Source organism: Haliotis asinina, chromosome 5, assembly GCF_037392515.1.
Source record: "Haliotis asinina isolate JCU_RB_2024 chromosome 5, JCU_Hal_asi_v2, whole genome shotgun sequence".
Lineage (NCBI taxonomy): Eukaryota > Metazoa > Mollusca > Gastropoda > Lepetellida > Haliotidae > Haliotis > Haliotis asinina.
Window position 1 is genome coordinate 62934012 of NC_090284.1, and position 26205 is coordinate 62960216.

General features: G+C 41.5%; 2 protein-coding genes across 7 annotated transcripts in view; one reads left to right on the forward strand and one right to left on the reverse strand.

Annotated features, from left to right (window-relative positions):
• Positions 1-1372: 1372 nt before the first annotated feature.
• Positions 1373-15064, reverse strand: LOC137285005 (nuclear receptor coactivator 4-like). 6 transcript variants are annotated; one of them, XM_067817119.1, is made up of 7 exons: positions 14959-15064; positions 12335-12462; positions 11778-12001; positions 11263-11518; positions 10320-10593; positions 3083-3306; positions 1373-2830 (listed from the first exon to the last, which is right to left on the reverse strand). In XM_067817119.1, the coding sequence occupies exons 2-7, from the start codon at positions 12428-12430 to the stop codon at positions 2003-2005; spliced, it is 1902 nt and encodes a 633-aa protein (XP_067673220.1). In that variant the 5' UTR covers positions 12431-12462; positions 14959-15064; the 3' UTR covers positions 1373-2002. The 6 variants fall into 6 exon arrangements, with proteins under 6 accessions (XP_067673220.1, XP_067673219.1, XP_067673222.1 ...); XM_067817118.1 differs by having other exon boundaries at positions 3083-3309; positions 14959-15052; XM_067817121.1 differs by having other exon boundaries at positions 1373-2827; positions 14959-15048.
• A 31-nt stretch (positions 15065-15095) lies between these two features.
• Positions 15096-26205, forward strand: part of LOC137285006 (uncharacterized) — a 31068-nt gene continuing 19958 nt past the window's right edge. Inside the window, exons 1-2 of the mRNA XM_067817122.1 lie at positions 15096-15208; positions 18646-18804. Coding sequence (XP_067673223.1) covers positions 18690-18804 — 115 coding nt within the window. The 5' untranslated portion in view covers positions 15096-15208; positions 18646-18689. The remainder of the gene's footprint in view (positions 15209-18645; positions 18805-26205) is intronic.

Genomic DNA, 26205 nt, shown 5'->3' on the forward strand with positions numbered 1-26205 from the left:
ATAGTCAAGACTCGATTATTTACGGGCGGTTGTCTTACTTATAAAACTGTTTGGTTTTTTTGTCATACAACTACAATAATATAATATCGGACAAGATGCCACTGTTAATCTATAACGATGGGTAGCACCGTGATGAAAGCGTTTACTGGCTACGCCAAGACTCTGGTTCGGTTCCCCACGAGGACAGCATGTGGAGCCTATTTCTGGTGTCCCCTGTTGTTATAATGAAAGAATATTGCTAAAAGGGGTGTCCAGTTAATCTCTACCATTCAAACAAAGCCACCAGAAAAACCCATCCCTTCCATGTTATATCATTACATCATAATCATATATCACTTCAATTGATATATGTTTTGAAAATATGCAGTTACTCTCAATATACTTTAAACTGATATAACACCCAGGTTCTGTTACGTGCTTCCTGCACTCTCCTACCGAGTGATGGCTATAACCACACAGACATGTATTGCTGACAACAATACATCTACGTCCTACAGTCGATCACTGATAGCCATCAAAGTGTAAAGTACTTATTCATTTACCATGAGGGGGAATCAAACCTGGGTGGGCACGGCAGTCAAACGCTTCAACCACTAGGCTACCCATTAAGCCTCTTTTTCAGAACTGTAGGTATTTAAGATCAAGGAATCACGCCCTAATACCTCCCCTTTACAAAGGCTCATATCAGTGATGGCTATAACCACACAGACATGTATTGCTGACAACAATACATCTACGTCCTACAGTCGATCACTGATAGCCATCAAAGTGTAAAGTACTTATTCATTTACCATGAGGGGGAATCAAACCTGGGTGGGCACGGCAGTCAAACGCTTCAACCACTAGGCTACCCATTAAGCCTCTTTTTCAGAACTGTAGGTATTTAAGATCAAGGAATCACGCCCTAATACCTCCCCTTTACAAAGGCTCATATCAACTGGGCCGCAAAGATTATTTGTTACAACACTAATTCTTACAAGCATATTTTCTTTGTTAATAGTGAGACCAGATGTAACTAATGGTTGTTTGATGTCAAGTGGCAAGGAATCAAACCCTTACCTGTTCTGCAGGCAAACACCATAAACACTGTACTACAGCCGCCAGCAACAGATCTGATTCTTGCAAAAACATTCTGTTTATGTTAAGACCACAACAACACCGTAGTTCCATTTCCCCATGCTGTTCATGAATCCCATTAATTCCATGGAGACCTATATTGCTAAGGTCTCTGACATGTCATCTTGTTCACACAGCCTTTCCACAATCCAAGGTCTCTGACATGTCATCCTGCTCACACAACCTTTCCACAATCCAAGTGTTCTAACATGTCATCCTGCTCACACAACCTTTCCACAATCCAACTAACACATCATTAACACAGTAAAACATTTATTCAGTACTAGATCACTGTAGAGTGTAAGTCACACATTAGTACAGCTAGTACCTCCATAACTTATACAGTCATTTGGTACCATGTGACCAAGATAGTCTTGTGCAACAATTCTACACTTAGAAGTCTCTGAATACTGAGTACATGAACCTCGGGTACCATGGTTACATAAAATTGAAAGAATTCAGAAAATGTTTACATCTCTCTGACAGTAAATGTCCAATATTATTTCATATTTGTATTTATTTAGCATATTCCACATTAAAGTTTTGTAATGATTTGTGTACATGTTAAATGAAATACTAAAGAGACATAATAAAATCAACATAAATAAAATGCAACAATTTCAAAGATCTGTACAATTGACACAATATTAAAGAATATAACAAATGCTTTCTTCAGCCATCAGCTAAATATATATAAATGAGGCATAAAAGTAGTCTCATTTTTACAGTCCTTGGTTAAAATATATTTGTTAAAAATCGGATCAAATAATGTAAATTTCTTTTAAAGCGTCATTGTCATTTCCAAATATTCATTGAGTTTCATTCCATAGCTGACATAGCATTTACAAATTATTGATTTGCTTCTGGGATATCACAACTGAGCTGTCTATAGCTTTTGGGAGAACAACCATTCTCCTAGACCAGCTGTGAACTTAGTAAACATATCAGACTGGCTCTCCGTAGGTTGTGTTGTTAGAAGCCATGTATCTGTTTTCTCTTTTTCATCACCATTATCCTTATCTTCATTATCAGATTTCATTAACCAATCAGACTGTGACTTTTTATTGACATAACTGTATACAGTATCCCACACGGGACACGGCCCAACTGGTGTGGTCGACAGCGCTGGCTGGGTACCCGTCACCTTCAACCACATGTTACGATCTTCTTTTCCATGCTTGAACTCAAAATTCATACCAGTTATTGATGGGGAGTTTTTGTTACGACCGGGCTGTTTTTCTTTAAGCCAATCATCAGGGTTGGACGAGATGCAGTCAAACATGGGGAACCTCTCCTCTTCTGAATTTTCCTCAAGCTCACCTCCACTTCCCTTTAACCACTGCTCTTTCTCCGAGTCCAAGGATTTCAGGTACCTTGCAAACCCTTCGATCTCAGGCAGGGGAGATAACTTGGGCTTGCTACTGGCAACATTCAGCCACTTCTTGGGAGACAAGTCAAATCTTGTGAAGTTGAAAGCACAGTTGGGTTGGGATAAACATTCGCTGAAAGAACCACAGGGCTCATTTGCCTTGCACATGGTAGACGGGACCGTCTGATCTTCGTTGCTGGATTTCTTCAACCAGTGTATGGTGTCCTTGGATACATCTCGGAAGTAGCGTTCAAACATTGACTGGCTGCTGCAGGGCATGTTTCCAAGGTTCTCAATCTCCACAGACTTGGTGGAACAAAGACAATCAGTGCACGTGTCAGACTGCTGCAACACAGCAAAAAGCAAGGATACTTTAAGTCTGCTTTTAGCATGAGTGAGTGAGTTAGTTTAATTTCACACTACATTTACCAATATCATGGCTGGGAGACACCACAAATGGGTTTCACACTTCATACCTATGTTGGGAATCGAACCCAGGTCATTTGCATGGCAAATGAACGTATTTACCACTAGACTACCCTCCCAGCCCATCATAAAAAATGTCATGATACCATACTCTCTGCCAAGACCACCCACCTTCTTAGCGTCACTAATAAGCCAGCAGTCCTGGTCGGAAGGGATATGCCGGAATAGATCCAGTACTTCCTTCTCCAGGGTCTTCCCAACCCCCAAGGAGCTGGACTTGAGCCACGCCTCAACGGGGCTGGGGAGGGTCAGTTTCTGCTGTGGGTTGAATGCGGGTGCTTTCTCCAATACGGGGAAGGTGGTCAGCACAGAATGGCCAGACTTCTGGGAGCTGCCTGCTGCAGTAACAACCATGTCATTAGTGATAGGAATCGGAAACCAAGTCCACTAATGATTATCGGAGGACTTGTGATTGATTATAGATTATAATCCAAAAAAAATACACTTTTAATGTAATCACCAATTTTACTTATTTTATTCATTCTGACTCTCAACTAACGTTCTACTCACAAATTATTCTGTACACATAAATACAACAAATCTTTATCAGTATATGTCATTACATTCACGCTAGTTGTAAAATTTATTCATAAACAGCTTACAGTAATATTCATGTGAAACCATAAATAAATGCAGATAGCTCTCTATGTTGCTGAGCGCCTGTTTTTTTCATGAAAGTTTGACAAATTTAATGGTTAGTTTACTAAAACAACAAAATTCTGATTGTTCAAATATATGCCTTTCACAATCTTATTAAAATCTAAATATTTTAGATATTTAAATACTTACCTTACCATAGGTCTTATGCATATTACCTCAAGCTTCGCTAGAAGAGATCAGACAGTCGTTGATTCGCCATTCCCTAGATGGCTACCTCATGTAATCTACGAATGTAGTCACGGAAGTGACGTGATCTCCCCACTCGCGCAAGCGCGAACAATCCAAAATTCACTTTTACTGGCAACAGGAAGGTCCGAAGAGTCCAGAGTGGGGAGGAGCATCCAGCGTTGGGAGGGAGTCACCGCCCTATGGTAAGGTAAGTATTTAAATATCTAAAATATTTAGATTTTAATAAATTTTTAACTTACCTTACCATAGGTCTTATGCATATGGCTTCGACAGATGGATGGTGGTGTGGACTCCGGAGGACCATCCCTCAGCAACCAGTGCACATGCATTAGGAGAACCTGGGAGACCAATGCCAACAGTCACAGGACAAACCTGGAAGCAGGACAAAGAGTAACCCAAGGGAACTCCAAAGAAAAACCGACGCACCCTGAGGGTGAGGTTAATCTTAAGACCAACGGTAAGTAACAGTGTTATTACCTAATGGGCGGACATCCGGGTAAGTTGCTGGGCAACCACCAACGGACTGAAAGACTGTAGTCCCTCCATGTCCTCAACTGCCAAGTCCCTCAGGAAGTGGGAAGCGAAGGCAGTAGACGACGACTTCCAAAAGCAGCCTTCCATAGTTTGTGGCACTGTGCAATTTCTATGGAGGGCCATGGTAGATGCCAACGCTCTGATCTCGTGTGGGTTGTCCGCCACCGGATGAGGTAGACGCTTGGCATCAAAAGCCGCCAGGATCGTAGATCGAAGCCATAAGGCGACTGTGTTCCTGTTCACCTCCCCTTGCAGGTAGTCGAAAGCGGGATGAACAGTCTTTTAGGGGAACGTCTCTTAGAAGCCAACTTCCGGATGCAACATCTGAGGGCTCTAACGAGACACAGCAGCTCCCCCTCCATGTCCTCAACTGCCAAGTCCCTCAGGTAGTGGGAAACGAAGGCAGTAGACGACGACTTCCAAAAGCAGCCTTCCATAGTTTGTGGCACTGTGCAATTTCTATGGAGGGCCATGGTAGACGCCAACGCTCTGATCTCGTGTGGGTTGTTCGCCACTGGATGAGGTAGACGCTTGGCATCAAAAGCCGCCAGGATCATAGATCGAAGCCATAAGGTGACTGTGTTCCTGTTCACCTCCCCTTTGCAGGTAGTCGAAAGCGGGATGAACAGTCTTTTAGGGGAACGTCTCTTAGAAGCCAACTTCCGGATGTAACATCTGAGGGCTCTAACGAGACACAGCAGCTCCTCCTCCAAGTCATGTTGTCCCAAGACTGCAGATGACAGAGGAATGGAGAACAGCCTGTCTGGCTGTCCAGGGAGCTGATTCCTGGCCACAAAATCTCACAGGAGACCCAAGTGGGCTGGTCCATGCCTCGACTGATCCAAGCGAACCTGCGTGACGTCCAGGGCATGAATTTCACTAGCTCTATCTGCGGTAGCTAACGCTAGAATGAAGACCGTCCCAAATACATGAAGGAGGCTTCCTCTAAAGGCTTATACGGAGGTCCTCTAAGATGTTGTAGGACGATGTTGAGGTCCCAAACTGGAGGACGAAGCTTAACTTTCCGGTCCTCCAATTTGCAGGCCTAGAGTAGCGCAATAGGATCTGGTACCTTGGAAATCTGTTTATCTGCTTTAATCGAATAGAGTTCAAAGCCGACAGATAAGTCCCCAAGGTACTGCCTCTAAGATGCTTGCAATTATGCAGGAACAGGAGGAAGTTCGCTAAATACTGTGGAGAAGCTGTCATAGGGTCTTGTGATCTTTGAGCGCAAAAACTCTCAAATGAGCGCCACTTGTCGTCATATAAGGACCTAGTGGACATTCGATGCGTACAAAGCTAGGACGCTTGCCGCGCACGAGGAGTAGCCCTTAACTCTTATTGCCTTCTGCAGATGACCCAACTGTGAAGATGAAATCTCAGTGGGTCCGGATGCAGCTGCCGACTGTGCGGATGTCGAAGCAGACGTAACTAATCTGGGAGCTGGTATGACTCTCTGCTGGCGAGGAACCATGGCCTGGCTGGCCACCAAGGTGCGACCAAAAGCATTCGCAGGATCGTGTCGATCGCCCACGCCTGCAGGTCCATAAAGTGACTGAGTGGAAACCCTGTGTTCCAGGGTGATTAATTTCGCCACTTGAGATGAGTACCCCTTGGCCCTCAAGACTATCACAGATGGTCCAGGCGCAAAGATGAAACCGTGACGGATCCAGGTGCAGTGTCCAATTGTGAGGATGGTACAACAATTGGTCCCACTCTGGAAGCCGATTATTTGAAACGTCTCTCGACACAACATATTCTTTGTTGGAGATAGACGTAGGGGGCAAGATAAGGCGTCTGCCATGAAGATGCAGGCTCCTGGTATGTGAGATACTTTTATTTGGAGGATCAGACTCGACCACGTCGAAGGGTAGAAACGACAAGTGTAGTAGAGGTCGAGGCCTCCTTGACCCTTGTTACCTAGAGGGCTACTATTGAGTTGACCGTATGGATCATCAGTAGCTTGTCTCTCGGTGCTGTCAACCAACAATAGACATGCATCACCGCTTTTATCTTCAACTGGGTGATGTGAAGAGATAGAGCTCCACTCCCCCAGAATCCTGCTGCAACCTCCTTGACTAGATAGGCACTCAATCCTGGTAGAGACGTGTCAACCTAAAGATGGTTGTTGAATGACGGCTCTAATATCCAAGTTCCAAACATTGACCAGCGAGTCTACCACTGGTGGGGAGTCAAGACGTCCAATGTCGTAAACCTGTCTTGAAATCATGATCAAGAAAACGCTGTCATAGACGTAAGAGTAGACGTCTACGTCTGATCATATCCTAAGGTGACGTGAGCAAATCGAGTAGACATTATCACTGACATAGTGATAACGGACAGAGTACAGCTTGCTTTTAACATCGCCTTGAACTTCGACCCCCGAACCTGAGACGGCGATGTGATGAATCAAATCCCGCGGAGTTAGTTGAAGCTGACTTAACAGCCTGATAATGAAGTACAACTCTCTCAAGATAAGCTTGTATGCCATAAAAATGCGTCATTCTTCGACTTCAGAACAACCACGCTGTACATTATGAATGTGTTGACATTTCAAGAAGTCTACTTATAACTGGCCGTCTGTCCGATCAGAAACTGCCATACATCGCTGCACGCCTCCTGATAAGCAGCGTTGAGACTACTGTTAGAGGATTTCTATGCCGACTAGAGAAATCCAATGCCGCTGTAGACTGCTAGTCTAGAGTGTAAACGACATCTTTCCATTGTAAAATGACTGTAAGTCACTGCAGACAACTTCCTTACACTAGAATCATAACAACACATTCTGCGCAGGGCGTTGTCCCTCGATGACCAATCAAATTGTAGATGTAACGACCCTGGGATCCTTTGCAGGGTGTTGTCTCTCGGGCACCAATCAAAATGTAGACGTGACGTCATCGGTGTAGCAGGTAACTGATCATCATGAAATCTTGTAAACGGTGATACCCTGCTAGCCTATAGGCTTGACCGTAACCATGCTGTTTGCGAGCACGTGTCCAAATGAGTAAAGCGCGCGAAAACCCTTCCGCCGCTTGAAACTGACGTAGACAAATTGTTTTTCAGATAGATGTGTTGGAATTTTCCCCGAAGATAAATGCCGTACTCTCTTGTAATAAGAGGTGTAGTTAGGCGTGTCACTTTGTTGTTGTCTCGAAAAATCTTCGTGACGAAATGAGTAAAGCACGTGAAAGAAAACTTTCTCCGCTTGAAGTATATGTAGACAAATTGTAACGTAAGGATCTACGGGGATGCGACCAGTCCCTCCCACCTACCGGCGTAGGAATATTTGGTACGGTGATCGATCCTCGAGGCGTTGTCTTCAGACAAGTCCATCGCCGCCGCCGAGGTAGCTGACGCCAGCGCAGACAACGGCTTAAGCATCCGCTTGAGTTCAGTCTCAATGGTCACCTGCTTAGAATCCTGCACTCTATGAGAGAGCCGCGAGGAGCCCAATAACCGCTACAGAGATACAACCAAGACAGCCACGCTGCCCGCGAAAACCAGGCTGTCCATCTTGTAATCTGACTTCCTCGACTTACACGCTTAGAAATTCGGATTAGTTGACAATTTCGCATAGACCGCATGTAATACAACCATGGCGTCCGCCACATAGGATGAGGCGGGATGAGTAGTTCCGGTGATAAATGAATTGCTGCAGGGTTGCTGGAATCAGCCGAAGGCGAAGGGCAGTCCGGTAACCTGTCAGCAATCCACTCGAAGACGACTGATAAGGGTAGTCAAGTGCCATCACCATCTCCGTCGCCTCCTACTTCCTCGTCGAAGTCCGGGCAAAAACCTCCCAGGACATGGAATTCGAATCACGCCGCAGTGTAAGAGACGGAGTCGATGCATGAACAGTAGATTCCTTGGACGGGATCCAAGGTGGTTCCGGTGACCGCAAACGCCGAGTTCTAGAGGAACGTCGAGGTGATATGGACTGGGAGAGCAAGTAACATCTTCACCTGGTAGTAAAGCGAGAGTCCACATTCAAAGGGCGTCGCGGGGACCGAGAACTCCGACAAAGACTACTGTGGAGGGTACAGGATCACCGACTCCCAGGGAACCTGGAGCGCGATCTGCGCCGAGAGCTCTCTGCCTCCAAGCGCCGAGCGCGCGCTTCATCCAACTGTCGTTGCAAAACCTCTTCCCTGGACAACGTATGTAACACCCTGGGTATACGGTAAGACGCAGGTGTCGGGACAGGCGCTGACGTAGACATAGACGCTGGCGTAGGCATAGGTACTGGCGCAGGCATAGGCGCTGGCGTAAGCGCTGGCGCAGGCACAGGCGCTGGCGTAAGCGCCGGCGTAGGCTTAGGCGCTGGCGCAGACATAGGTGCTGGCGTAAGCACAGGCGCTGGTGTCGAGACAGACGCTGGCATCGCAGCAGCACCGGGCGTGAGGAGGGAGCGCAGGAACCTCTGGACCTCCGGATGAGACAAGCCTCCGGACGAATCAAGATCCACGATGGAATCCGAGCGAGGTGGTTCCGGGGACAAACGTACAGGCGTCATGGACGAACGCCCCATCCCAGGCGTCGGCACAGGCGCTGAAGGCGGTTGTAAGTCAGGGTCGTCCGGCAGAGATCCCAACGACGACGCTGGAGACGACAACCTTCTCTTCCGTTGTGAAAAATGCTTCCTCTTAGCCGCAAAAGAAGCCTTGAAACCAGCAACCAACAACGCCTCGCAGCACTGGCAGCGTCCGTCAAAAGAGCAGGCCAGAGACGCACAATCCGGGCACCAAGGGTGGGGAAATTCGCCGATTCCTGCCCCTAGCAGACGGTGCTAAACTGGCGAGACATACACAGTTAAGTGCAACATACAAAACAAAACAATGCGTTGAAACCAACGCTAGGCGGTAGAAAAAACACCCCTATACCAGAAATGCAGCACCAACGCACCCCCACTATAAAGTAGGCACGCCCGTAAGCTCGTGACAGCAAAGGGCAAACAACCAAAAGGGTTGCCTGCGTACATCGCAACGTGGCACGAAAAAACATATAAATGCAGTGAAACCTGGCAAAAATACTAATCGACATGGAAAACCACATGGAGGGAGAAAACCAGCAAGATATAATACCCCCACGGACGCCATGCCGCACTCACACACGACGCGGGCGAACCCACCCCGAAGTGAGAGAAAAAACAACACGAGGTAGCAAAGTAAGTGCAGTTAAAAGATAACTTACCTTAACACGCACACCTAAGGGATACAAACCATACCTACCCGTGAGGAAACAACTTTATTGAACCACAAAGTAGGTAAACTAAGCGAACCAAAAACGTCCGAACAGACGAACGCTAGAAGTAAAAGTGAATTTTGGATTGTTCGCGCTTGCGCGAGTGGGGAGATCACGTCACTTCCGTGACTACATTCGTAGATTACATGAGGTAGCCATCTAGGGAATGGCGAATCAACGACTGTCTGATCTCTTCTAGCGAAGCTTGAGGTAATATGCATAAGACCTATGGTAAGGTAAGTTAAAAATAAGGTTTTTCCTCTTTGCCATCACTTAACTGTTAGGTGATGAACACAACAGAAATGCCAACTGTAATTTAGCCATACTGGAATATAGATATTCAAGAGAGACTTGTTAATACGACTGAACTTATCTAACTCACTATTAAGTATCCACATTTCACTTGATACTGAATAAAATGTTGAAATTTATTGCGTATGGTATGTATGCTTATTGATGATTAAATTTAATAATTTTTTTTTGTGTGCATATTTTTACTGCTATCCTAGGCTCGTATTTTGTGTTGGGTCGGCATCTCTGAATAATCAGACTTAAAGTACGATTGACTAGATCAATAACCTGTGTAACTGTCAGCGATGAAGTCACATAGTATAAGCATGAAATTTCACTGAGCAAATACATGCACTAAAAAGCTCTCATAGTGTTTGTAAATCTCAAGACAAAACTTTCCGAATGTCTACAACAACACAGAGGTCAAGCTTACCGTCTCTGTCAATGATCTCAAAATCTTCATCCTCCAAGTCAGTAAACTGCTTGATCTGAGAGAGCCAGTTCTGGATGCTTGCATCACCAGACAGCTCACCACGGGTGTCCTGGGTTACAGAGGATGTCTCACTGCGACGGAGCCAGTCAGACGTGTTGGGGCTCAGGGATGGAAAGGAGAACCTTGGCGCAGATGTAGATGATGTTGTCACCGTAGAGGGACGACAAAGCCAGTCCTCTGGCCGCTTTGACAACTTGGGGATGTTGACGCTTATCTGGCAAGAAGAGACACAGGAATGTAAACTATAGAAAAACAAAAAATATTTTTACACTTTCCATGATCATCAAATGACTACAGTAGACATGACAGGGAATCGCTGAAGTGCATGTGACGTAGTCACAAAACACTCCATCACGTAGCAAGATAAAATAGCAGCTTCACCATCCCAATGATTCACTGTAATAGTCATCATTATGTGACCTCTAACCCTGGTCTGATGCACATGGTCTTGTGCCTCTTAACCTTTCATTCACTTCCAATGGATACCTTCAGTTAAGCAATGAACAAAAATGCTTCTTAGTTTCCTTCCATATCCCCAAATCACTGACTGATTGGTATAACACCTTTGAGAAGAAGTATTAAGCAACTTAATAGTTCCGCTCTGGATGCTGACGGCAAACAAAGGCACAAGCCATGAGAACAGTGTGTGAAATAAGGCCGAGGCAACAAATAAGACAACCTGAGCCGTCTAAATTACCAGCTAGCCAGCTCGATCTGGTTTCAGATGTCCCTTACATCTAGTAAATTCACCATTTCTTAGTGTCTGGTCTAATACACTTTGGGCTAGTAACATTTGCACTGACATGAGTTAAGTCCCTTGAATTAAGTCTCTTAAAACAAGTCACATGCTCTCCTTCCAAAAAGACTGCATGTGAAAACTTACATTGCTGCTGGCAGTCCTGGCCCGGTTGACCTCCTCCACAGTCTTGTAGAAGACATGGTGGTCTGCATCCTCGTACTCCTCAAAGTGACGAGGCAGACAAGTGGAAGGGTGTCCAGGAGCAACAAAGGCACTCTGTAGTGGGAAGCCTGACGCATCGACACGACCATAGTTGAGGATCGTTTCTCGCAGAGTTGACTGGTCGGCCCGGAAGGTGATATAGGGGCTCTCCTCTGGCTTCAGGTCAGAGATATCAAGTCTGTAATAACAAAATCATTTTGTCTCAAAAGGAACACAAAATTATCATTCCAAGTAACATGTTATACTAATAAGACCCTTGGCTTTATTGTCTATCAAACCTTGTTGATGAGAACTTCTCAGTTCTCAAATAAGGCTTCATTTTTCACATTGTCCACATGATTTGCATATCCAATGCCTTAAGTCTAAATCATGGAGATCATATAGACCCATGTCATTATGATTTCAGAGGTTAAGTTATGTGTGAAAATGTCACTCACTTATCCAAGGCTTCAATCAGTCTACTGTCCAGGCCATCATCTTCATCAGCCAGGCCAAGAGAACTCTGCAGGACTCCCAGGGCCTTGTTCAGTCGGACCTGTTGTTGGTGAAGGACCTCCTCCTTGGTACTCACCACCAGGTCAACCTGGCTTAGCAGCCATACCTCCCTGTTCCTCAGGGCCTCCAGGTGCCGGCTAATAGACGTGTGAATCTGGGATTTGATCTGGAGAACAAGAGCAGGCTTGGTTACCAGTCAATTATAAACTAGCATCACAAAACCAACACATAACATTTTGTTGGTAGGTTGAAAGACAAACTGGTTTCTTTGTAAAGAAATTTAATTCCTATTCATTTGATGTTCAATAACAGAAATCTTCTAAGACAGAAATTAACCAAAAATATTCTGGATATCCCCATTGCCTGCTTAACTAATAGATGTGTAAACAAGTTGGAGCAAAAACATTGCTTCAATACAAAGATGACAATACTGATTAATAAACTACAAATTAGGAACCATTCTTGAGGAGCAAGTATCAAACAGTCTGATATTTTTTACCTCGCCAGCATTGTAGCTGAGGTGTTTGATGATAGAATTCACATGTTTAATAGCTGATTCCAGCTGCGCAATCTTCTCCTGTGTCTTCTCTGTCATCGTGGCAGCAGTCAACACTAGGTGTGTGTGATCTGTCAACACAATTCAAATTTGTGGTGAGCACGACAGACAATTCCCACACTACATTTGTTCCACACATGAAATTGTGAACATGTTTAATGCTTCACTCAGCAGTATTCCTAGACTGATTCTTTGTGCCTGAATGTATATAATTTTGACAGTAACAAATACACCCTGTTATTTGGAAAAGGGCCCAAGGGAGACCAGAGATTTAGAATCTGGGAAAATCTAGGCATGCTTTATTTAGATCTTTAGCATTGCATGGAGGGCAGGCTACAGGGCAAAATAATATGGTTCAGGGACTGTGAGGTGAACTACAGACATTGCAGTGATAAATATCACTAGAAACAAATCAAGACATCTGGGCAGTATGACAAGCAATAAACTGAACAATACATAAAACCATGCAATCCATTTTGTTGTTTCGATGACCAGTTTCCCATGGAAGGAGAAGTAAATCAGTGAGTGAGTCTGCATGAAGGCTGGTCTGAACTGTACCCTGGTCATATCACAGCATATCACCTTACTCTGTGTAGACATTTCAAAGTGAAGCATGTTTAAGGCATTTTCCACTTTGATGGGACACACGAGCATGGCAAGGGTGCTGCCAAATCAGGACACATAATCAGAGCAAACTAAAATTCAAACCAACTACAGTCCATTTGGGTTCAAATGGAAATGATGAATTATTAAGTAACTCGAAATAGGGATAAGTACACAAAACAAACAAGACACATGGTCCTGAAATGCCAGTACCTTATAGGAAATGAAATGACATTTTACAATCGATCACAGAAAAAGTAGTTAAGAAACCATCATGTGAAAAAATGTGTTATTTCAAGTTTTACACCAACAGGTGACACCTGGTGGAACCATGTTGCCTGATTCCTGCCCAGTACTGGTTGGGGAACATCTCATCTTGTCTGTGCTCAGATGCACCAGAAGGGCGTGCTAGCACTTTTCCACCAGCTTTCTGTCACCCCTTGGTGTGAAGCGTGAAGATAACACAACACCTCCTGGTGGAGAGAATATCCAGGCAGCCCGACTCAAAATTTACCCGCCACAGGCAGTCCATTATTTCGATCACTGATTCAAACTCAGAGTTTCAGAATTTACCAAGGGATGCAACTATGCACAACCAACTGATAAATCCAAGGCATATGGGCCATCAAGAGGAATTAATATTAGACTTGGCTGAATGGAAACAGTAGCATACATGTTGTAAGACAACTGGGTACTTAAAGTGAGAATGCAAGTGAAAGTTCACAGTGGAGTAATAAATATCCAGGACCAGGATAACCACAAAAGTTTGGAACTATCATCACCACCAGTATGACAGACAATCACTTTCTATCTATCTCTATCACACTGGTCAGGATCAAGTAAACAACGTCAAATGAAGTACAGACATTCACACAGATGTTAGTTGAAAAAAAAAAAAAAACCTTACTTTTTTCATTATTCCAGGATTTGCAATAAACTAAAACGAAACCTCTTTAGTTTTTGTACATCACCTGATAAAGAGACAGTGGTGATAAACAAGGAACACTTTGTGTTGCTGTTCAAATTCGTTGCTATTTAACAATGCAAGTAACAAAGAATCTACTGCAAATGATGATAAGAGATTGGACACTTGGTGCCCTCAGAAACTTCAATGGCTAATTTAATGAAATGGACTTCCCTTTTTTTTATTGCACAACGTTTTGACTGCCAAGACAACAACATACGTATATAAAGACATCCACAAAATAACATGACAACAGCCTTAGTACTCAATTGTCCTCACAAATAATACAACACAAGCTGCACATTGAAGGGTGTGAATCTGGACTGCTATCATGGTTATGGGTGTTGTGATGTGACTGAATACGGGTACCTGTGAACATAGTCGCATATGATATGTGTACCCCATCCCGTGTCCCTAGAGGCGTGATGTAAATTGTAAAGATTTTACAATTACACATCCGAATCGGGATCACTTGACCGAGAATAATTTATGATAAATAGTCTTGTTAGACAATTAAGTCAACCACACAGAGATCTACTTGAAAATGTGAGGATTCTCACCAACTGGAAATTGAAATAGGTAAAGAATAGGTTTGAAGTTCAAAAGAACACAGGCACAATGAATTTATCTTTCGAAGGTCAAGGCCAGCCACCATTTCAAGATTCACGATTTGCACGTAGATCTACGACACTTCAACCGTACGTGAAACCGTATGAGTTGTTTGTTACGCTTTACAAAAACATAGGCATAAATATTTATTAGCTAAGCGACTGATACTTAGAACATATACAGACAGGAGACTATCCTGTGAGATCACGTTTCTATATGACACGTGATGGTATATCATGCAAATGGTGAATGCACCGGTAATGTCGGCCGTCTTCAGTGTTCAGTAAATCTTTACAGCACATGGCTAAATGGCCGAGGATTAAACAGAAAAATATTTAACAATGTATGATGTAATATTTGATCGATAGCGAAATGTTCGAGAAACACTCACCAACGATTCGCGTCTAACTCTCCGAATTGTCATCTAATCCTCATTGTAAATACAGCCGAGTACTCGTTATAAATAGACCCTGAGTGGGTCTGTCCCAGATTTAGCCAATCAAATTCATTGTGAGAAACACGCACTTGTCAATCTGTGTAAAGTTAAATCTCATTGGACGTTGCCATATCAGTCACGACATTCCTGCGACCAAAGTTGACATTTGCACATGACAGATAAGTAACGAGTCTCAAAATAACAGGTAAAATATTCACATCACATACACATATGAGAATGTTAAAAGTATATATTATATAAGCTGGCATAACAAAATCGCAACCCTGACATTTTCATAGACATCTGTAATTCAGATTATTCAGATCAGGTGCACAAAGCACACTTATGCCAGGATACACATATTTAGTCAAGTGACTTGAAATATACCTGTAGACGTGACATTGCATGTGCGTGTGAAATATACCCTATCTACGAGTACCTCGGCATGGATTTAGGAGATAGACAGACATAATTTACTACTAATAAATGTGACGCTTGTGTGTGAAATGGAGAAACCAGAGACCATATAATAGATTATATGGTCTCTGGAGAAACTAGCAACACAAGACTCACTTCTGTCATTACCTTATGCCAAAGTTTGACCCTCAAGATTTCCTCAAGTGGCAGTTTTAGACGTTGGAAGTCAGATAGAACAAGAATATATGGGTGACAACGTCCTTAAATCAAGAAGACAACGTTTCGATACTGCTTCTGGTATCGTTTGAAAATGATACAAGAATATACATATGTTAAAACTTCATACTCTTAAGAAACTTCATGCTCTTGAAATGAAGTCGTGATCCTTATTTACTTGTTCTATCAATACAAAAGCCATTTTTATATTTTGCAAGTCACATGTTATAGTGTACATAAATCAAATGTTTAGTTTCTGTAATTGCATTAATGCATTATACAAAGACAATGTTTCAGTTTCACACAGGGCAATAATAACAATGGCAGACTGTAAACCAAAATTAGAGCAGGCAGCATTAAGCAATATCTCTCTCATCCTCACCTTCATCTCTCACAGTTTTTACAGTTTCATAATGTGATTTTATACCTCTGAATGACTTTGATTAACCAAGTCATGGTAGAATGGGGGTTTACTTCACATTCAAGATTACTGCTTTGTGACTTAATGTCACTAGCAATGTGAATGAGATTGTAGCTGTTTGTACCAGGCCAGACCAGACCAATGCCTGTAGTTCTTGTGCTACCTTACTGTGATTAACAGGTATCCACTCAAACACAGTGTCTTAACCCTGAGCTAAACTTTCTTGAATAAAGGGTTACATTAGCTGTAATATTGAGCACTAGTCTTTCCTTTTCAGTTTATAATTCATTATATCACTCATACATGACCAGCTGTTTGCAGCACCAATCTTCGGCTCTCCATGCTAACACAGTATCCACTATACCAAAGACGTGAATGTTTTGTTAAGTAAAATAAATAAAAAATCTCTAATTTATATTGTCACTCTCTTCTAATACATATAGAAATGTTACAATAAAAATCAGTTTAATTATTTTTTAAATACCTGTGTATGATGGTTGGTGGGTTACGTCTAGTGTAGACAACAGTCTCATGGGCTAGCAGCTATGTCCTGACTGTATGTGTTGCTTCCCAGCCAAGAAGAGTACATGCCTTAAGTCAAACAGCCAATCCTTGCCCAGGTGGCAGAGAATAGGTCAGTTGTTCACAGGTCTGAACTGGAATTCAAGTCTAAGTTCCAACCAGTTTGCAGTCCTTTGAAATTTGATTCAAATGGCAATTCAGTTTCTATCAAGGCAGTCGGGTAGCCTAGTGGTTAAGGCGTTCACTCATCACGCCAAAGACCTGGGTTAGACACCCCACAGGGGTACAACATGTGATGCCCATTTCTGGTGTCCCCTGCATTGATATTGCTGGAATATTGCTAAAAACGGCATCTAACCAAAAAATCACACTCACTCAATGTCTATCACAAACTGATTGTTACTGACACAACTACCCATCTGGAAATCCAAATTAAAAAAATGTTTGTCAGATAATGGCACACAGAGCACCTTTAAGATATTGAATGTTTATATTCAACTTAGGTACCACTAGTTGAGCTTTGCCCCTGGTACAGTCATCCCTCGCAATGACGCGCTTCGTGATACCACGGATTCGGTTAAACCGCGGGGTAATCCATGGCTCCCATAAAAAATTGAACTGCTATCACACCCCATCACGAAATCGAAAATACCTCATCAACAAATCCGCAGTTGCACTCTAACAAATAACATAAACTAGTGAAATTCAGTGCCAATGGTAACTGACAGCGTTCATGGTACATATCCATTGTGTTTGAGATGCTGAAAACATGCAGGGTTTTCTCAATAAGAATCATACTAACATAGCAGCTGTAACTTATGAAAGACAAGACATGCCATCGGACGAGTTATGACGAGTACTTACAATTTCACATGAAATAGCAGTTTTGTTATGTCCTTGGAAAATACCATTTTACTTGGCCTTTGTTCCACATTATGTAATAGATACTATAACACGGATGTCTAATAACGTGGGTGGTCATCCTTGGACCCCATGACGCGCGTTATGGCGAGGGATGACTGTATGTGAATGGTTATTGTCTCAATCCCCGGGTTCTCTTGCTCCATATATGCTGCATGTGTGTTCATCCAAACATGTAATTGTCTCAGAACTCTGTCATGTTGGGCTTTTGTCATAGTTTAAGCTGATCTGTTGTTCCAAGCTATGTAAAACATTGTTTACTCACTAAATGTTTATGTTTGCACATTTGCCATACCTTACTTCTTTAAGTGGCATTTTAGAAGCTGGTTTGATGAGGATGAAGACTTCTTTGTGTAGATTCTAATACCATTATAAAGCAAAAGATGCTTTGCTTGATAACGGTTCTAGAATCTACACGGAAACATCACATCCACTGCAAGAAAGAAGTTGTATATCCATAAGAGTCTTAATCCACAATTGCCATCCCAGTTGGATACACTCATTTTAAGTATCACTGGTTATATTAAGTGAATGAAAGTGTGAGCTTAGGTTTATGCCACTTTTTGCAATATTCCAGAAATGTCAAGGTGGGGACACCAAAAATGCGCTTCACACATTGTACCCATGTGTGGAATCGACCCCATACCTTCAACATGACGAGCGAACGCTTTAGCCCGGGGGCTACCCCACAACCCTTAAGTATATATCACAATTTCATCTCACTTAATATCTATCTGACAGTTGAATGCTTTAACCACAGGCTACCCCACCACCTCTGTTCACATTATATCACATATGTTCCACAAAGGACATTAATAGCAAGGCCAAGTCATTAGAGCTGTGACGATATATCGTAGTATCAATAAATATATCTGTACTTTTTCCTGTATCATGATACCTATCGTTGACCTTAAAATTGTTAAGTTTTGCTAGAAATTGATGGTTATGTCAAAATTTACTGTTACTTGATATCAAAATATACATTTTTAATGAAAATAACAAAAGATAGCATTTCATGATGTGCATCTAATCGTATCATGAATTTTCTGTATCATACCACCTCTTCAAGACATAGAAAGTAAATGTGCAGCATACTTTGAAACTATGAAATATGTTATGTTGTTATTGAGGAGCTTTGATTTCAGATAGAAGATATCTGTTTCCTGCTGGATGAGTGCAGTCTGTGAAAATGGGTGGTTTCAACACACATTTCGTGGTAGACAGCAACTCGCAGACTGCTGTGGGGGGTTTCAGTCATCCTAACAAACCCAACTGGATCACAGCCCATGCCATTGCAACTGAATGTGAGTAACCAGGGCAACAATTCAATACTTTAAATATTGTTGTCTTGACTGTTTCTCAAAATCTTGATCTTCTTGTCTGTTGTTCAGAACTAAACATGAAAGTCAAGGTTTCCTTGTTAAATCCAAATGTAAATAAAGTTTTACTTTATATTATGTCTTCAGGAAAAGAACTCTGGTATCCCAGAATGCTCCATCATTTTGAACACTGTTGTCCGTTTGGTTTCTGTGATGTATTTCTCCAGAAGTAAGACTAAATGACATAAAATGTTTAACAAAGATTTTTCCTTGTGTCACCCCTGTTATGTATGTTGCTAAGAAACATTAAGAACCACCAGGATTCTTTTCTGCTTATATACGGATGGTGGGTTGTGTATGACGTTCATTCATGGCATACCCTACCGTGGTATTGCTGGATTATTGCTAAAATCAGTGTAAAGCCATACTCAGTCAATCATGTTAATATACTAGTAGTTATTTGTTAGTTCCCAGTTGCTAAGATCATTGTTCATGCTGTTGATCACTGGATTGTCTGATCCACACTTGATTATTTTCAGACAGCTGCCATACAGCTTAAATATTGCTGAGTGCAGTGTTAAACAGCAAGCAAACATTCATTTCCATGAACTGAAGGCAGCCTAACAAATTCATTTCCTGAGGCCAACTTTCGCTTCTACATACTTGATGTCAGGGAATTCCAGTTATAAATACAGTTGTGTTTTCACTTTCTGAACACCTGTATCACTGTGAAGGTATCAGGGTGCCTTCGTATATGGTGATATTAGGCCAATGGTTACAAAACTCCCATACTATAACATTGACGACAGGTGTAGGGCAAAGGTCGTTTTGCACAAGAGCACCGGGGCCTCCTAATGATTTAGTAATATGTTTGATATCAAACATTCCAACAGTGTACCACATAATCATAGTCCCTCAAATTTAATGTGATGCTCATGTCCTAGGTTTAGTGTTTTAGGGGATTGCCATATAGCCAGACAACAAACAAAGAAATTTCATGTCTTGGGTTACTTTTCCAACTACAGTCATCCCTCGCAATAACGCGTTTCGCGATACCACGGATTTGGTTAAACCGCGGGGTAATCCGTGGCTACCATAAAAAATTGAACTGAGATCACACCCCATCACGAAATCGAAAATACCTCATCAACAAATCCGCAGTTGCACTCTAACAAATAACATAAACTAGTGAAATTCAGTGCCAATGGTAACTGACAGCGTTTATGGTACATATCCATTGTGTTTGAGATGCTGGAAACATGCAGGGTTTTCTCAATAAGAATCATACTAACATAGCAGCTGTAACTTATGAAAGACAAGACATGCCATCGGACGAGTTATGACGAGTACTTACAATTTCACATGAAATAGCAGTTTTGTTATGTCCTTGGAAAATACCATTTTACTTGGCCTTTGTTCCACATTATGTAATAGATACTATAACACGGATGTCTAATAACGTGGGTGGTCATCCTTGGACCCCATGACGCGCGTTATGACGAGGGATGACTGTATGTGAATGGTTATTGTCTCAATCCCCGGGTTCTCTTGCTCCATATATGCTGCATGTGTGTTCATCCAAACATGTAATTGTCTCAGAACTCTGTCATGTTGGGCTTTTGTCCGTGGCTCCCATAAAAAGATCACACCCCTTCACGAAATCGAAAATAGCTCATCAACAAATCTGCTTCTGCGCTCTTATAACTTACGTAAACTAGTGAAATTCAGTGCGGATGGCAACTGACAGTGTTTATCGTTCATATCGATTGTGTTTCACATGCTTAAAACATGCAGGGTTTTCTCAATAATAATCGTACCAACATCATAGCAGTAACTTATGAAAGACAAGACATGCTATCAGTCGAGTTACGATGAGTACTTACAATGTTTGCTGTGATGCAACACACCACGCTTTAGCGCAGTAAGACACAGTCATCCCAGGATGTATGGTGTCAGAAACCACATTTTATTTGATTAAATTCAATCCCAATTTTATTTGTTAAAACTGTTGACAGAAACAACGGAAACACCATAAAAGCATTACCTCATTCCATATGCACACAACTTCCACTTACCTCATTCGTGAGGGTCCGTTTTTCGCGCCTACTCTGATAGCACCAATTTCACATTTATTCTTAGCAGTCTCTAACAGATTACAGTCTCGTAATCCATGGACTCCGAGACCCGCGTGATTGACTCATTGAAGTCAGTTTCAACAATTAAATGGGCAAAATTTTGTTTTTTTTACAATCAAAGTTACAAGTATTGCGGGATGTCAGCAGTGACTTGCCAAACTGTCTCCTACGTAAATTGTATCAAGACAGGTAACGGCCTGTGTTCATTGTTATCTTAAATATGTTTGCAGAAAACTCGCATTATATACTAGCTAGATAGCAATGTAAAATAGTCTATTATAATAACAGCTTAATATGTAAATTATTCTGATAATGGAATGGAAGTTCTTTGATGTAAATACTGTGTATTTTTCCAACTGCATCATTCGGTTCCAAGAAATAAATTCAGCTATAAGCCTGACCTTTTGAAAAACCCTGACCTGATGGAGCAGTTGTAGACTGTCATGCTTACTGCCCTGATTGACAGTTCCAATTAATATTACTGGATATTTATATAGCGCACATATCAAAACACTTATGCGTGCACAAGGCACTGGTATTATTTTCCCTCAATCATTGGATGTCAATCTCAACAGCGCATCTTTTTATCAATCTTTAACAACTCTTGCTGCCACAAGGCTTGACTGAGTTATTTTGGCTTTCCAATCATTATGAGGTACCCAATACACAGCTTGGTGGAATGGGACACATAGTCACAGCACTTTGTCCAAGTTTACTGCATGTTGCTGTACCCACAAAAAAATTGGTCTTTATTGTACTACTCAACTTTCAAAATGCCACTCAAAAAAATTACTGTAAGTGTGCATAGATTTTTCAGCTCATACATCATAGACCCCAATATACGCAATACTTATTGGGAAGAATTAGATGGTCTGCAACATTTTTCAGCAGTGCATCTTCTTCAAATCATAAGTAGACCTAATTAATCTTTGAGAACATTTTACTCTATAGCATTTGCACATATTACACAAGTTCCTGTTGTGCAGAGCATAGCCTTTTTATTATAAGTTCAGCAATGTATTGATTCTATTTGTTATGTATTTTTATCTTTCTGTGATGTGACTATGCCAGTGGTACAAGTGGTCAGACAAGGAACACTCACATGTCATGTGGTTTGCTATACTAGTACATGTCCTTGAATGGAGCCAAATAATCAGCACAGGGTCTGTACGGAGAATAGAAGTGGCCTCCTTGCGTCAGCTGATTGTTCAATCACAACATGGGCTTGCCCTTGCATACTGAACCACTCAGGTTGCTTGATTGTATCGGATGTCAAGCTGCATTGTACAAAAAATCATGTGCATATGTTATTGAAACAAATTTAACTGCCTGGGATATCTTCCACCTTGGATTTTGTTTCAAGTAAATATGAAAGGTCTTTATGTCTGATATTAAAATGACATGATAAAAATGTATATAAACTTCATTTTCCCATATTGAAATAATTAAACCACTGAAAACCGCAGTTTGTGTTCCAACACATTTGGAATATATGAAACCCTTTCCTGATATCCCTTGCATACACTTATTCGTTAAAACAGCATTATGCCTAACTCGTCCACCAGTGGTCTCCAGACAGGCAAGCTAGAAACAACACAGAACATTGTGATTAGCCCACAAACACTGCTATAATCAGGCATTTGTGGTTTCACATCTCATTCAACAATATTCTATCTGTATGATAAAGTCTGTAAATAATTGTAATGCATCAGACAGTGGTAAGTCTGTGTTGAAGTATGGGAATTACGATCAGGTTAGTGCTACACTTGCTTTGTGAAATAGGACCCTGGACCAGAACTGTGGCAGAAAAATGATCTCACATCGTCATGGGTCATCATAATCCAGTGGTCAAAAGTATTAAAATCCCCTTTCATGGAGTTATGTCCCTTAGCTGCCAGGATCTGGTTTTGGTTTGAATTCCGTTTCCATGCATCATGATATTTCTGGGCATATCACCACCTTACAGTCATCCTGAATATTGAATATCCAACGAAACATGTCACCACTCTTGAATTATGGCATGTCAGGTTAAAGAATTCAGTTTAATGTTAGGTAACTTAAATGGAAAGGTTGAAAACGTTACATTAATAACACATGTAGAAGTAATATTTTGTTCAGTGATTGTACCTTTTGGTTGTTTTTAGCTGTATTATACCAGTGCTTAATGTATTTTCAAATGCCCGGGCAGTGTTGAAAGCATGTGGTCAAAGCATTCCCTCATCACAGCAAAGACTCAGGTTTGATTCCCCACATGGATACAATGTTTGATGCCCATTTATGATGTCACCTTCCATGATAGCATTGGAATATTGCTAGAATCAATGTAAAATCATTCTCACTGACTTCAAAGATCAAATCACAATGGACACACCTAGCTGTCCGTAAACATGGCCAGTGTGCTTTTGAAAATTTTCTCTCCCTATACATGTTACAGGTCAGGTTTCCAAAGTTCTTTTAAGTTTAGATATCTTAATAATGGGAAGGTTAAAATATGTGTATTTGTACCTTTTGGTTGTTTTATTGGAATGCTCAAATGACAGTGGACGCACCTAGCTGTCTGTCCAGTGTGCACATGCATATATTGTGTCGGTGTGCATGCTACACGTGAGTGAAAACTGAGTGTCTCAGATAGATATGTGTAGCCCTGACTGAGTGTTGGCAGATGCACTTGCAAGATAGGTGGACTATAAGTTCGTCACAGATACAGGATGTACTTGTGTAACTGTGGAGGGGTGATATCTCACTGATAACACAACAACGGTAAATGTAAACACTTGATCAACAATAGTCACTAATGCTACCTGTCTGGTTTTTCATTCCAAGATCTGTATCTCAGACAAAGTACAGGGATAAGGGGTCTCTCTGCAAAGATATCTTAGTGCTAAGATAATTGTAACTCCTATACTTTCACATAGACTTACGACTGTGGTAGCACTGAGATGACTGTAACCTATATACTTTAATACAGACTGTCATACAGCAAGGCCGACCTTAATTCTTATACTTTAGCATAAGTTATGCCAGTCCTAGCATGTCAGTCATGATTTGGAATGTCTGTCCGTTTTGTTCATTTGGCGTTTTATTCTTTTTAAAAACTCTGAGCTGAACTAAAATTTTGAGTTAGCTGGATACATATTGTCAGTGGTTTTGATTTCCTTCTCATAACGTTCTTGAGGCAATGAAATAGTAAAAGCGTGCCATTGGCACTGGTCATATTTTCTTTTGATAATGGAGGATCGGATAGATGATAAAGAAAACAGTCCTAAATTATCCATAGTTATTTGAAAAAAGGCCTGACTTATGGCTTTCCTTCTACATTAAGCTAACATGCTGTTACATGTTGTTGTTACATACTGCTCCAACCCAGTTTAACGCAGTCCACTCATTATCTTATTATTATCTCACTTGCTATCCTACGTCCCTGCATGCTCACCCACTTGCAGTCACTCACTCGATCACTCACGATCCTACTCTTTCACTCACCCATCCACTGATTCACCAGCAAACACACCCACTCACTCACCCTCTCACTCACTCACCCTCTCACTCACTCACTCACTCACAGACTATGCTTGTCGTAAGAGGCGACTAAAGGGATCAGGTGGCCGGACTGGCTTACTTGGTTGACACATGTCATTGGTTCCCAATTGCGCAGGTCAATGCTCATGTTGTTGATCACTGGATTGTCGGGTCATAACTCGATTATTTACAGGCCGCCGCCATATAACTGGAATATTGCTGAGTGTGGCTTAAAACTGAACTCACTCACTCACTCACTTAACCACTCAACCACTCAACCACTCAGTGACCCACATATAGGTTAAGAGAACATTGATTACCACCTGGTTTCCTGATTAAAGGCCACATTTGCGAAGATATGTGGGTTATTTATTGAACATCCTTCATTATAGATAAATATACTTAACAACAGAGACGGAAGCTTAATGCTAATCACACATGCCTCAATTTCCTCAGAGGATTTTAAGGTGAACAATAGGGATTTGTTGGATGGAGTGTGAGTCACCATCAAGGACCAACTGAGCACATTGTAGGAGATTATAGGTAGAGTTGGTTTCTAAAAGCATATTGCCTATACTAACCAAAAGGACATTTATCAAATATTAACCACAGACACTGAACAGGAAGGTGGGAGGGGAGAATTCAAAATGAGTAGGTTTTTTTCACTAATATGTCCAACGTGAGTAGTTTGTTTAGTGGGAAAAAGCAAGCATCAAACATCAGACAAGAAATATTTTCATGTAAGGCTCATTCATTTATTATTATTATGTTAAGACAATATGGAATAGAGCTGTAACAGTTCACCCAGACCTCAGGTCAATTTGATTTTCAATATTGGACCCTGTGTTCAATCATTTTTGATTCAGTTCTTTGAATTCAAACAAGTAAAAACATCAGATTTCATTTAACTCTCAGAGTCTGCATTTTTAGAGTGACATCCATTGTCAACTTGGCGATGTCTACTAACAGCAATTTTCAGTGAATGATTAGCCCAGGGTCAACCAATCATGTTTGAAGTTAGAGACAAAATTTCGTCTGGTTGTGTGGAAATAATTTGAGATAGGTATTCAAATATCAAATGGCATTAGTAATAACAGGAAAATGGAAAGATATCAGGTTCAATTTTCAGTGCACCGAACCAAGTAGTTGCAGCTCTAATATGGAACATTCCCTACTGAAACACCCACCAGTTTGCCTGGACGTGATGACAACAGTGAGTTAGTGATGAGTGAGTGAGTGAGTTGGATTTAACTCATCATGCTGAATACCCAGGTTTGCTTCCCCACATGGGTAGAATGTGTGAAGTCCATTTATTCTGTTCCCCACAATGTATAAAGTCCATGTATTCTGTTCCCCACAATGTGTAAAGTTCATTTATTCTGTTCCCCACAATGTGTAAAGTCCATTTATTCTGTTCCCCACAATGTGTAAAGTCTATTTATTCTGTTCCCCACTATGTGTAAAGTCCATTTTTTATGTCCCCTGCCTTTATAAGTCTTGAATCCTGCTAAAACATGCTTGTTCAGATCACATTGATCATATTAAAATGTATTAGGTTCGTTTTCAAGTGCTTCTTTGTGCCAAACGGTTTTGCCCAGATTCTGTTAGGAAGATACATTATTCAAAATATACAATGATGAGTAGTCCTTATTATAAAATCACAGTCTGGGATAAAAAGTCCAGACACACTTAATAATGTTGATAATTACATGGAAGTACCATATGGAAAATG

Bases quoted from the DNA above. Each gene is read 5' to 3' on its own strand.
- LOC137285005 (XM_067817115.1), bottom strand. From the start codon at position 14,415: ATGTGTAATTGTAAAATCTTTACAATTTACATCACGCCTCTAGGGACA. The intron at 12,463-14,327 runs GTACCCGTATTC...TTGTGTTGACAG, and splicing joins ATATGCGACTATGTTCACAG to ATCACACACACCTAGTGTTG. The intron at 3,310-10,319 runs GTAAGCTTGACC...TTGTTACTGCAG, and splicing joins TGAGATCATTGACAGAGACG to CAGGCAGCTCCCAGAAGTCT.